The 14,406-nt window shown below is 34.8% G+C and overlaps 1 protein-coding gene and 1 long non-coding RNA gene across 11 annotated transcripts in view; one reads left to right on the forward strand and one right to left on the reverse strand.

Annotated features, from left to right (window-relative positions):
- Col24a1 (collagen type XXIV alpha 1 chain) overlaps positions 1–14,406 on the forward strand; it is a 353,893-nt gene that overhangs the window by 314,533 nt on the left and 24,954 nt on the right. For all 10 annotated transcript variants that reach the window (XR_012449831.1, XM_074079547.1, XM_074079548.1 and 7 more), the window contains 2 exons: positions 9,775–9,840; positions 10,386–10,554. Coding sequence is in view for 9 of the 10 variants with exons in the window: in XM_074079547.1 (XP_073935648.1) it covers positions 9,775–9,840; positions 10,386–10,554 (235 nt within the window). In the remaining variant the exon portion in view is untranslated. The remainder of the gene's footprint in view (positions 1–9,774; positions 9,841–10,385; positions 10,555–14,406) is intronic.
- Positions 1–14,406, reverse strand: part of LOC141424872 (uncharacterized) — a 196,170-nt gene that overhangs the window by 158,777 nt on the left and 22,987 nt on the right. The window lies entirely within an intron of this gene.

The raw sequence follows: 14,406 nt of genomic DNA on the forward strand, positions 1-14,406 counted from the left end.
ACATTCCCCCAAAGTATAATGAACACTTCTGTTTAATTCTCATTATTTGAGACTGTGGGGCAATACATTAGTTAAAACAATCTGGTCATTCCTTATTGTTTCTATTTTGCATGCTTATTTTTTAAAGCACTGAGTGATTTTCATGTGATAATGTGTTCTCTTTAACTAGACTACATGGAGGAAGTTTTTTGTTTTGTTTGTTTGCTTGTTTGTTCCTAATGATAGTTTTATACTCAGATGTGGGCAATTTTATATGCAATATTAGTCCAGCCTGACCTCAAATTAAAAATTATCCTGTCTCAGCCTCCTGAGTGCTGTGATTATAGGGTGCATCACCATTCCTGGCTCTATACTATCTTTTATATTTATCTATATATTTACATTTATCAATGAGCTTTTTTTATTAATTTAGACTCAGGTTTCTACCTGTTCTCCTTTAATTTCATCACAAAGGACTCCCATTAATATTTCTCTAGGTAGGCTAATGATTAATTCTCTCAGTTTTTATTTATCTGAAAATATCCTTTATTTTTGAAGGTCTTATTGGATATGGATTTCCTGTTTGGTGTTCTTTTCTTTCAGCACTCTGAATGTGTTACCCCACTGCCTGCTTACTTTTTTGTTTTTTGTGAAAAATTGGCTGTTAATCTGATTGAGGATGTCTTGGATATGATGCATCTCTTCTCTCTCTCTGCCTTTAACATTCTCTTTTTATCTATAACATTTAACACTTAAATTATGATGTGTCTAGGGAAGTTCATGGGGTTCTTAATATGTAGATTAGTGTTTTTTCATCATATTTGGGATGTGTCCCACCATTATTTCTTCAAATATTAGGCCTCTTTTTCTCTCCTTCCCTTCCCATTAAGCATATATTTATATCGCTGATAGTTTCCTGTAGGTCTATGAATCTCTGTCCATTTTCCTTCATTCGTGTTCTTTCTACTTGGACTGGATAATCTCAAGCAACCTGTCTTCAAATGCACTGATTCTTTCCTGTTTATGAAAACTACTGTTGAGCCTGTCCGGTAAATTTTCATCTCAGTTTTTGCACTTTACAACTCCAGAATTTCTGTTTGGTTCTTCTCTATAATTTCTGTCTCTGTTTTGTATTTTCTAGTTGGTAAAACATATTTCCTATATTTTCCTTTAGTTCTATATAAAGGGTTTCTTTAATTCTTTGAACATACCTAAAATAGCTACCTTAAACTGTTCAATATGCTCAGTATCTGGGCTTCCTCAGAGACAGTTTCTATTCATGTTTCTTTCCATGTCTTGTAACACTTATCCTTTGGAATTCACAAGGGATTGCTCCAGGACCCCCTACAATGCCAAAGTCCACAGATGCTCAGTTTTTTATATTAAGTGATACAGTATTTGCATCTGACCTAAGCACACTCTCCTATGGATTTTACACTATCTCTATACTAGTTATATTGTATAATACAATGTTAATATTTGTTATGATGTATTATTTAGGTGATAATGGCAAAAAGGCTATACGTGCTCAGTATAGATGCAATTTTTAAAAATATTTTTGGTTCATAGTTGGTTGAGTCTGTGGATGCAAACCCCACAGATACAGAAGGCCAACTATATTTTTGTTTAAAACAGGAGATTTAAATAATGTGACATGGCATCTCTGGAAATCGGAAGAAAAGTCAGGAAAATAAAAGAGATTATATTAAGAGAGAGAGAGAGAGACAGGAAGAGCATCGATAATCACAAAACAGATAACAGGACAGCTGAAAAACACAGAAAAGCAGAAAGGAGAAAGAGGAACCTATGAAACAGTCTGCAGCTCCAACCCCGACTCCCTCCCAAGGGTTATGGAGGAGAGTGAGGAAGAGCCATAGCCACAGGGTTAGCCAGGCAGCCCTGAGGACAGTCTGCCAGAGCAAGCCTCATGATAAGCCAAAACTTCCTGCAAGCCTTGAAGCCACTGCAGGGATTTTGTTATGGCAGTGACTACTCCTGTGTGTCAAGTTAGCATCAGAGTGGCATTTTGTCACTCTATCTCAGAATGTTGTAGCTAGGCACCATCTTGAGAAGGGGAACTAATGTTTGAGATTGAGCTACTCTGGGGACTTGAAAACAATGAATAATTATTCATCATGGAGCCTGGGAGGACCGTGCACAGTATCTGGGTAGAGACAGCTACAAAAGGGGTAGTGAAGAGGGAGAGGGTCTGACACGGACACACTGAAATTAAACAGCAGGGAGATTAGGCAGTTTTTGGTAGTCTCACTCTTTCTAGCAAGGAGCAAGTTCCATAACCTAAAGATTACTATAAAAAACAGATGAGTTCTAGATGGTGACGTGCTCAGCCTCCATCTGTAAGCTCCATGGGGGTTGTTACCAGAGAGCGGTGATCCCAGGACTCATTGATCACATGATTTCCCCAGCTTCCTCCCTCCTACAAAGAGGCTAACTGTTGGAAAGAGTCTGAAAGCATTGAGATGGACAGGCAAAGTAACTGATTCCCTCAGTTCAACTCTTCCAGTTCAGAACTGTGTTCTTTTTCTTCTACTCTCTGATACATTTGAGGGACACCATAGCCTTGGATGCTTGCTCTTCCTGGGGACACAAACTGGAAGGCCTGTGGAGCAAGTGGGAACCTGTATGGTTCATGGACTGAAAAGGTCTTTGTAGTCAGAAGCAGCTTCCAATATACAAAGAAAGGAAGCTTTTAAAGATGGAATAATGTCTTTCAAACCATGAAAGAATGTAACTGCCATGAGAGAGTACTACATCCACCAAAGCTAGTCTTCATAATTGAAGGAGAAATAAAAGCCTTCCATGATAAATAAAATCTAAAGGAATTCATGACCACTAAGCTAACACTGAACAAGAAATGTAAAGGAATCCGATACACAGAAGAGAAAGATAAAGGCAACCATAAAAATATGGGAATGAATAAACCTCACTTGATGAGTAGATAAGCAAGTAAGGATTAGGAAAGAATCAAAAACTACAAAAATAACAAAATGACAGGAATTACTATATGTCTTTTAATAACTCTGGAGGTCAATGATTTTAATTCTCCAAGCAAAAAACACAGACTGTTGTACTATTAACGTATGCTAATTTAAAATTCAAAAAATTATATATATATTTATTTATATCAAAGAGCTAATGGTTGATTCTTAAAACTAATTCTAAGGCATTTCCAGGAGATTTTTTTTTTAATTTTTTATTCATTTATTCACATGTGTATACATTGTTTGGGCCGTTTCTCCCCTCTGCCTTCCACTCCCTGCCTCTCCCTCCCCCTGGCCCCTTGCTTCCAGGCAGAACCTGTTCTGCTCCGGGAGATATATTTGAAAGTTTCTCAGCAATGGCAGCATTAGTCACTCCTGGGTATATTGCTAACTACTCTGATATTTATCAAAAACACCACATTGTTCAAATAGATTATATATATGATAACATGAATATTCATCAGTTGGCTACTTTCTCAGGAGAATCACTTTTTAAAAAAACTAATGATGGGATAATAAACATACCATACAGAATTTTGCGAAAGTATCTTGGAAAATCCATATGACATTTGACTCTGCCAGGTCTTGATTCTTCTTGTGAAGACTTTCCTTGAGTCCCACATGGCCCAGTATAAGTTACCTTAGCTAACTGATAAAAACCCCAAGACACTGTTGTAGGGTGCACAAATTGTTAAGTGGCACATAGGGAGAGGGGAAAACAAAAATTATAGAGAAAAGACTATTTCATTTTGACAGTTCTCCCACTATACCACCATCAAAAGTATCAAATTCAATGTATCTGCTCATTCTAAAATGTCACAACTTTTTAATCCAGTTTATGACATAACAGTCATACAGGAAGAAGAATCTGAGACTAGAGATGTGTGGGATCTAAAAGACAAAAAGGGCACAGTTTGGTGGTTTGGATTAAAAAACAAAACCTAACCATTTGTTGCTTGCAAGAAATGCACCTCAATGGCAAAGATAATCCAAGCAAATGGAGCCCAAAAGCAAGCAGGAGTAGCTATACTCATATGTGACAAAGCAAATCTCAAACCAAACCTAGAAGAAGCACAGAATGTCACTTTACATTGATAAAGAGAAAAACTGATCAAGAGGATATCAGAACTGAAACATATACACACTAAACATCAGTGCACCCAATTTCATAAAATAAATACTTCTAAACACAAGAGCACAAATAACCCCCAGTACAGTAATAGTGAGAACTTTAATATCCAAATCTTACCAACAGATTGGTCATTCAAAGAAAAAAAAATGAACAAAGAAATGACTCAATAAATTGAATGGACACTTAAAAGACATCTACAAAATATTCCATCCAACAACCACAGAATGTACATTCTTCTTGGCAGCCCACAGAACTTTCTCCAAAATCAATCATATCTTAAGACATAAAACAAGTCTCAGCAAATACAAGAAAATTGAAACATCTTCCTGTATTTTATCAGACTGCAATGGAATAAAACTAGAAATCAATAGCAAGAGAAACTACAGATCTACAAATACATGGGAACTGAACAGTACACATTTGAAAGGTCAGAGAGTCTTTGAAGAAATAAGGGAGGAGAAATCCAAAAAAATCCTAGGATCAAATAGAAATGAAAACACAACTTACAGACCCTTTGGGACTGTAAGTTCCAAAGGACTGCTTCTGCTAGAAACAGTGCTAAGAGGAAAGTTTATAGCTATGAGGTTTTTAAATCTCTCATCGAAGAGATCTCAAGTAACTTAATGATGCCCTCAAGTTCTTAGGAAAAGAAGGCAAACCCAAAAGCAGCAGACAGAAAGAAATTATAAAACTGAGGCAGAAATTATGAACTTAAGAGTAAAAGAAGGACACCAAGAATCAGAGATAAACAGTGGTTCTTTAAAAAGATAATCAAGATTGATAAACTCTTAGAACCAAAAGAAAGAAAATACCAAAATTAATAAAACTAGAGATGAAAAAGGGGATATCACAACAAATACCAATGAAATCCAAAGGGTCATTCATGAGTATTTGGAAAACTTATATTCCAATAACCTAGAAAATCTAGAACAGATGTATAAATATTTAGGTGCACATGACCTACCTAAATCGATGCAGGAGAATACCAACCACTCAAATAGATCTATATTGAGCAATGGGGTTGAAGCAGTAATAAAGAGTCTCCCAACAAAGAAGACCCTAGGGCTCTGATGGATTCACCACCGAATTCTACAGACCTTTAAGGAAGAACTAGCATCAGTGCTCTTCAAATGATTCCACAAAACAGAAAAAATAAATAAAACAGAAGGTACACTACCAAAGTCATTTGATGAGGCCAGTATTACCCCGATACCAAAACTGGATAAGGACACAACAAAAAAAGAAAATTACAGACCAATTTCCTTGATGAACATAGAAGCAAAAATTCTTAATAAAATACTTGCACGTGGAATTCAACAACACATTGAAAAGATTATACACTATGATCAATTTAGTTTCATTCCAAGTATGCAAGGATGGTTCAACATACAAATCAGTAAACATAATACAGCACATGACCAAAACAAAGGACAAAAATCACATGATCATCTCAATAAATACAGAAAAAGCCTTTGAAATAATTCAACATCCCTTAATAACAAAAGCCACAAAAAGAAACTAGAAACACAAGGAATTACCACAACATAATAATGGCTACATATGATAAACCTAGAACCAGCATTATACTAAATGGGGAAACAGAAAGCATTTCCTCTGGAGTCAGGAATAAGACAAGGGTATCCACTTTCTTCACTCTTATTCAATATGATGCTAAATTCTTAGCCAGAGCAGTAAAGAAAGAAAAAAAAGTAAAATGGATACAAATAGGAAAAGAAGAAGTAAAATTATCTCTATTTGTATATATGATTCTATACTTAAAAGACCCTAAAGACTGTCAAAAAAACTATTATATCTGATAAACACTTTCAGCAAAGTAACAGGATACAAAACCAGCATAAAGAAATAAGTAGCTTTTCTAAATACGAACAATGAACAGGTTGAGAAAGAAATCAGGAGAATAATTCTAATCATAACAACCTCAAAAAATGAAATACCTAGGAATAAACTTAAGAGGTGAGAGACTTCTATAATGAAAACTATAAAACACTGAAGAAAAAAACTGAAGACATTAGAAGACAGAAAAAAGACCCATGTTCAAAGATAAGCAGAAATAATAGTGCAATGGATATACTACTGAAAGCAATCTACACATTCAATGCTCTCCCTATCAAAATTCTTAAGTCATTATTCATAGAAATAGGAAAATTAATCCTAAAATTTATATGGAAGCATAAAAGACCTGAATAGCCAAAGTAATCTTAAGCAAAAAAGAGCAATACTGGAGGTACAATAAAACCTGACTTCAAATTATGCTACAGAGCCAAGGTAACAAAAACAGTGTGTTACTGGCACAAAATAGATATATTGACCAGTGGAATATAATAGAAGACCCTGAAATAAGATCACACAGCTACCCTCATCTGATTTTCAACAAAGACACCAAAAACATACATTCAAAAAAAGAAAGCTTCATCAACAAAGAGTGTTAGGAAAAGTGAATATCCACATATAGAAGATATGTATTTTCAGATATATGTATCTGAAAATAGATACCTATCTCATACCCTGTACAAAAGTCAATTTTAAATGGATGAAAGACCTTTATGTAAACTTAAACTTTTGAAACTACTAGAGGACAAAATAGGGAAAACATTTGAAGATAAAAGGATAAGCAATGACAATGACTTTCTGAATAGGACTCTGGTAGCTCAGGAAATAAAAGCAAAAATTGACAAATGATATTGCATCAAATTACATTATATCACAGGAAACAATTACCAGAATGAGGAGATAGCCTATACAATCAGAGAATTTCTTTGCCAGCTATTCATTGGACAAAGGATTAATTATCCAGAATACATAAAGAGCTCCAAAAATTAAACACCAAAGAACAAATAATCCAGTTAATAAATGGGCTAATGAATTGACAGGCAGTTCTCAAAAGAAGTTCAAATGACAAATACATGAAGAAACATCCTTCATTCTGACACATAAAGGAAATGCAAATCAAAACAACACTGAGATTCCATCTGATCACAGACAGAATGGCTGTCATTGAGGAAACAATAACAAATGCTGGCAAGGATGCAGGAGAAAAAGAACCCTTATACACTTGGTGGGAATGAAAATTAGTGCAGCCACTCTGGAAGTCAGCATAGAGGTTCCTCAAAATACTAAAAATAGGACTACCGTATAATCCTGTTATACTACTCCGAGGCATATATCCAAAGAAATATAAGTCAGCAGAAAATAGATACACCTGCACATGCATGTTTATAGCAGTACTATTCACAATAGCCATGCTATGGAGTCAGCTGGGTGCCTATAAACAGATGAATGCATAAAGAAAATGTGGTACATATACACAATGGAATATGATTCATACGTAAAGTAAAATGAAATTATATTGTCTGCAGAAAAATGGATGGAACTGAAGATCATCAAGTTAAGTGAAATAAGCCAGACTCAGAAAGACAAATACCACATGCTTTCTCTGATATGCAAAATCTAGACCTAAAAAAACAATCACATGAATGTAAAAGGAGGACTGTTTGATGGGATAACCGGCAGGAAGGGGAAAGGCAAAAAGAGAAAGTGATAGTGGGGTAAATATAACTAAAGTACATTATATGCATGATGAAAATACAATAATGAAACCCATTGAAGTTATTTTTCAAAAGGTGAGAGAGAGGAGATCAAAAAAGTAATAGACAGAGTAAATATGACCAAAGTATATTATATTCATGTATGGAGATATCACAGTGAAACCTTATTATGTAGCCACTGTTTTGTTTTGGAAAAAACAGTGGCTTATCATAAAAATACTTTATGTTAACATATAACAGATTTATTGTTATTTTAAGCAATTTCAACACAGTTTTAAATTTTAGCTGGAGGTGTGGATCAAGTGGTAAAATGCTTGTATAGCAAACACAAGGTTCTAAATTCAAACTCCAGTATATACATATAAATATGTAATATACATATATAAGATATGTAATATATACATATTTATGCTTTGGTAAATATAAAAATTATAACTCATATAAGCAAAAGTTTCTTTAAAACATTCAATGTTTAAAACTACAAAAAGTTCTGATTCTGGAGAGTTTGAGAACGTCTATGCTAGACATAGTTAATGCTTTTTATCACTAACAGATGCAAGCATAGTGGCACATGTAATCCCAGCACTTAGGAGACTGAGGCAGGAAGATTTTGAGTTAGAGGCCAGCCTGGGATACACAGTCAGACTTTGTCTCAAAAACAAAACAACAACAGCAACAAAACCACCAACAGGGAACCAAGTAGAAGTATAAAGGAGACTGCTGTTTAGCATTCAATTCAGTTTCCCATGTTTGGTGCAAATATTTTTGTGTGGCCAATATCCAAAATCTGCCCATTCACACGACAAAATGGTGGGAAATATTTGATCTGCAGAGATGTTAGGCTATCTCTTTCTGATTTTGAATAGTCATATCTCATGGAATTTGTGCAAGGTGGTTACTTCTGCCTGGGAAGCTTTTTTCCCCTTCTCTTATCAATTTCTATTTATTCTTCAGATTTCAGCACAGATGTCACTGTCTCTAAGAAGCATTCCCTGACCAATCTCTTATATCCTCCATATTTGATTGACTCCCTAACTTCTCTGATATGTCTATGCACTTTTCTTTCATAGCACACATCACGATTTGTAATTATGTATTTTTGATGATTTGATTAATGCCTGTGTCCTCTCTGATCTTAAGCTCCACTAGGGCAAGTTTTGTTTTTGCTTACCATTTTATTCTCAATATGTATCACAGTGTTTGGCAGTGTATACATGCAGAATGAGTCAATTCTTTTCCAATATGAAAACCACATGTTGAGGCAAGGGAGAGTACACGCTATTGATTGTTCCATCATCTTCAGTAGTTTTTCATGTTACCAGCCACGACTTATGAGATCTGTTGAAAACAGCTTCTATTGTATGGTCCACGAAGTAGGAGATATCTTAGCAGTACAGTCGTTCTGAAAGAAGTTAGATTGCTTGGTTCACTTACACAGACGCGGTTTCCCTGAGCCTTCTTCCAGCTGTGCTTCTTAATTTCCAAGCTTATTATGTTTTAAAAATTACAAAAAGACTTTTACTAATGGTTACACTGAGTTTTTCTCTAAAAATATCTTTTATTAAATTCAGGAACAGATTGGATTCATGTTGTATTATTTCTTTTGGGACTAATAGTACATTTTCCAACTTCAGAAACTGTTTTTAAGACCACAGAAGTATCAGATTAAACTAATGTGGTGACTACCTCAGGACAGTAGTATTTTATTCTATTTTCCTTCCAAGAATGTAACTATTAAAAATTACAACAGTTATTTATTCACTTTCCAATTTATTAAGTGAGAGGATCATATTTCATTCTTCTTCCATTTGAGTAATGGTGTATGTGTGTTTTCATGCAGTGGGAACAACTAGTTTTTCATTTGAGGGCTTTCGACTTGAGTCCTGTTTTAATTAGGAGACTTTTGAGATCAGGATGAAGGCAGCATATTGTTTTTCAGATAGCTAGGTAATATCTGCAAGATCTGTCTACCCACAAGAGTTACAAACCCCTTTCTCAGATAACTCTGTGAAAGTGCTTTCAGAATTAACAGCCTTTATTTTAGAGCCCCCAATGTTGATCTTAGTGCTGATCTCAGTGGTTTTGTTTTACACAGAAACAAATGGATATCAATGCTGCTATTCAAGCCTTGATTGAATCAAATGCTGCCCTGCAGATGGAGGTAATATATCAGGTTTTATTTACACTGGCAATCTCAATATACAAATTGAACACAGGAACTTTTTGGAGGCCAAAATGTGACATTATCTCAAAGACTGTATTCAAAACTCTGAAACTATTTTCAAGGACAAATTATAATTAAATAGAAAATACTTAAAACAAACATCTTAAAGAACTTGTTCATAAGGAATTTAGTTGTACTGAAAAAATCCATGAAATTACCCTTATTTCTTAAAATGGAATCTACTACCACTACTTGTTTATCTTATTTAAACTCTAATTATTCAATGTATATTTTTAAAATCATACAATAGGAATAATTCTTTAAGTCATATCAATTTGAAAACTAAATTTCAAAGGTGACTTTAGTCTCTTATTTAGTATCAAGACTACTGAAGTATACACATATGCCTATGCTTAAATGTAAACTATTCCTTACATCCTATTCCTGGCTTACTATATAAAATTAGTAACATTTTTCTTCTGCCTTGATCCATGATGCTCATTTGGGTAATTGTTTATATAATTCTTATGATGACTTGGCAGAGCTACCAGAATACTGAAGTGACTTTAATCGACCACAGTGCAGAGATATTCAAAACACTGAGCTACCTTACTAATTTACTGCATAGCATTAAGAATCCTCTTGGCACACGAGATAACCCAGCACGAATCTGCAAAGATTTGCTCAACTGTGAACACAAAGTCTCAGATGGTAAGTTCTTGGCTTCCTCAGACTCTGATGTCTAACTTCATTTCATCAATTTAGGGCATTTGAAATTTGTAATTTGTAATGAATTTGAAAATGAATGTCATTTTGATAAAACACTGACAAAATACATTTTAATGCCATCAAAAACAAAATACTCAGGCTGGGGGCATGGCTCAAGTAGTAGAGTTCCTGTCTAGCAAGCAAAAGGCCCTGAGTTCAAACCTCAGAACCACCAAGAAAATACTCTTGAGGAAAACATAGTTCTGATATCACCCTATTCCTCACTATATCCTTTGCTTGTACTTTGTGTTTGGAATGAACACATTTGCAACAAAAATTTAAATAGGTAAGGCTGACCTTGTGGCTGGCAGATAGAAGCACCTGTCTATCATTTTATAATTTAGGACTATCAAAATTGACAACACTAAGAAAGATGTCTACTACTCCCCTAACAGAATAGTTTTACAGAAAATGGAATTTAAATGCCCCATTCTGGAATCAGTTAAAGTCTATTTGGTTTGTGGTCAACTGTACTATCAGTGTTATATTATTTTTTGTTAAAAACTCTAGTCACATGAAAGAGAGCAGTGGAGGAGGTGAATTCAAGTATGATATATTTGGTGCATTGTAAGAACCTTTGTAAATGCTACAATGTACCCCCACCCAGCACAACAATAAAAAAAGAACTCTAGTCACAACATATTGACCATATGCTGATTTGAAAAAACTATGCTATGTCATTCTATAAGGTAAGTAGTGGTCATAATTTTAATTTTATATATCCATACATCCTTACCACAAATATTTACATATTCTCTAAAAACTTCTGCTTTCATTCTAAAAGTACAGTGGAAATATTCATTTTATTCATAACAGTAAAATATTTAACTTCTATAGATTTTCTATCCTAGATTAATATAGAAACTAAAGTAGCATTTATAATTGTAACTGCCTATAATAATCCTAAGATTAATTCTTTCCCATATTCGAGAGCATAAATGAAATTCTATACAGTTGAAAATAATAAAGGTACTGTAAGACATGCAAAATTAGTATGAAGCCAAATGCAAGGTCTACCTTTTGTGCAGGATAAATAGCTATGTAATGTGAATTATAGAATATCAGAAAGGTCTTTATGCCCTCAGTAACTTTCATCACTAGAGATGATAGGTGCTATCGAGAAACAAAACAGCTGGAAAGGAAGATATGATAGAAAGTGGAGTGGAGTTTTAAGTAGACTGGTCAGAAAAGGTATCTCTGAGAAAGTGGCTTGAGTACTATCAGAAGGAGGTAAGGGACCAAACCACCAGAAAATTTAGGGAAGGAGCTTTCTAGGCAGAAAGAGCAAATGCAAAAACTCTGAGCCTGGGAATGTAGTTAGTGCATTCCAGGATTAGCAAGAAGGTCAGTGTGACTGGAAGAGAGTGCCTAAATGACAGAGTACTAGGAAACTCAGTCAAAAATATATCAAGATACCAGATTATGTAGTACCTTCTCAAAATCTCCAGTATTTGAGAAATGACTAGAGTTTTTTGAGCAAAGGAATGACGTAATTTGATATGGATGATGTATTACAAATATAATAAAGAAAAGAGTAGAAATGGGGAAAACAGAGAAAGCTATTAAAATAATCCAGGAGGAATGATAATATGTTAGACTAGAGTTGATGACAGAAATTATTAAAATTTTGGATATGCTATATGATAGAGCCTGCAGTTTTTGTTGATAGATAGGATGTGAACTATGAGAGGGACAGAATGGTAAAAGATGAGTCTAAGGTTTTGGACTATAAAAGGGCAAAGTTCCTACAAATAGAGACACAGAAAACTTTAGGAGAAGCAAAATTGAACTAAAGATCAGGAGTTCAATTTTGGATATATAGTTTGAGATTTCTATTAGATATTCAAATAAATCTGTCTAGTAGATTGTTGGTTATTCCAGTAAGAGGTCAAGAGAGAGGCCTGATGCTAGGGGTAAAAATTATGAAGTCATTCACATATAAATGGCATCTAATACCTTGGCTAATTGAGATTACCTAGATAGTAGGTAAAGAAAGAAAAGAGAAAAGGTCTAAAACTGTGCCCTAGGACTCGCTAATGTTTAGAGATCATGAAGATGGGGGAACTAACCAAGAAAACTAGGAAGAAGCTGCCCCTAAGACAAGAGGAAAACTAGATGAATGTGGTGTCTCAGAAATCAAAGAAAATGTCTAGAGGAGTAATAGATCACTGGATCAATGTCAAGCAAAGAGAAGGCTGAGCAAGGCTGTAAGATTTAGCAATGTAGAGATCACTGATGATCTTCACCAAGGGCAATTTAAAGAAAGAGTAGTGGTTAAAACCTCATGACATTTTAAGAATGATAGATCCAGGGACTTCCCATCCCAGTAATGAAACAAGTCATTTAAATTACCTATCTAAATAACTTTTTTTCATTTATAAGCATAAAATAGCAAAATATTTTTAAAGATTTTGAAGACAGCAGAGAGATGAACTCATTACTTAAAACTACTCTTTCCCTGGATATATTGAGAAGCTGAGTAGTGCTATTGGTGGCTTCCTGAGGGTAGGGGTTAAAAGTTGGAATTTGTGGCCCACCAAAAGTGGACAGTTAGACTTTCAAAGGGCTGAGGTCTGGGAGTGAAGACAAACCGGGATAAAACAGATACTCATATAGGTGGTGTAAAGCCTCACTTTGCATCATCTAGATAGCTCAGAAAATCTTACACTTTGAACTAAGATCAAAATGTTCCAAACTGCAGGTACTCTGACACGCCTAGCTGAAACTAACAAATATCTCCTGTTCTAGGGCTCAACTTATTCCCACAAATAATTCCAGATATACAGTGCCAAGCATACAATCAGTAATAACCAGACACAAAAACTGATAAAAATCATAAATAATAACTGGCAGAAACAGAAGACAAGAGAAACAAACTCATAAGCGAGAATAAGACAAGCAGAATTTAAATCTGAAGGCATAATAGACATGATAAGCATCTTAGATAAGAACACAATTATCTGCATACAGATAATTGGGTAGCTGTTGTAAGAGGAACTTGTATAAGTTTCTTCAGATTGCTTCAGTTGTCAATGAACTTGGAAGGTTTATCAGTCAAGAATAAGAATAAGAATGGGAAACAGGTATAATATGGTTATCTAGAAAAGGGACGGATGGAATGAATTAGGGAAACATAATATTATTGGCAAATATGTTATTATAAACACATGACACATTTAAATTTAAAAGGGCTGGTGGAGTGGCTCAAGTGATAAAGCACTTGCTTAGCAAACGTGAGGCCCTGAGTTCAAACCCCACTATCACCAAAAATAAAATAAATTTAATTTAAAATGAATCCAGTCAACATAGTTTTTATTTTTCACTAATTAGGCAAAAAATTGAATTTATGTAGGGTTGGAGTTTTATAAGACAAATGAAGTTGGGCAAGGGAGTTGAGACATCTGAGGAAATAATTATAATAAAGGACTATGGGCCTTAAGCTGGGTAAAAAAGGAAGGGAACACATGATCATGAGGAACATGAAAACGGATAATATCAATGGATAGTGGGTCCTGAAGGAATAAAAATTACTGTACTAAAGACATTAGAGGCAATGAGTAGAAAGAGAAGAAAGGTGAAATTGCTGAGGAGACGAGTTGTGGGTGATAAGAAAGGCTAAATATGACTTGGAAGTTAATGGTTAAGGTAAGGCATGGGAACAGGGAAAAGTATAGGACACTGGTAGAAAGGCAGTTGGGGAGGGTACGGTGCACGGAACTGAGGGGCCAGAGTATTGGGAGCATCGTTCATTGGATTTAAAATCACCAAGAATTAGGTCATGAATAGATTTTCTGA

This window comes from Castor canadensis, chromosome 7 (genome assembly GCF_047511655.1).
Source record: "Castor canadensis chromosome 7, mCasCan1.hap1v2, whole genome shotgun sequence".
NCBI lineage: Eukaryota > Metazoa > Chordata > Mammalia > Rodentia > Castoridae > Castor > Castor canadensis.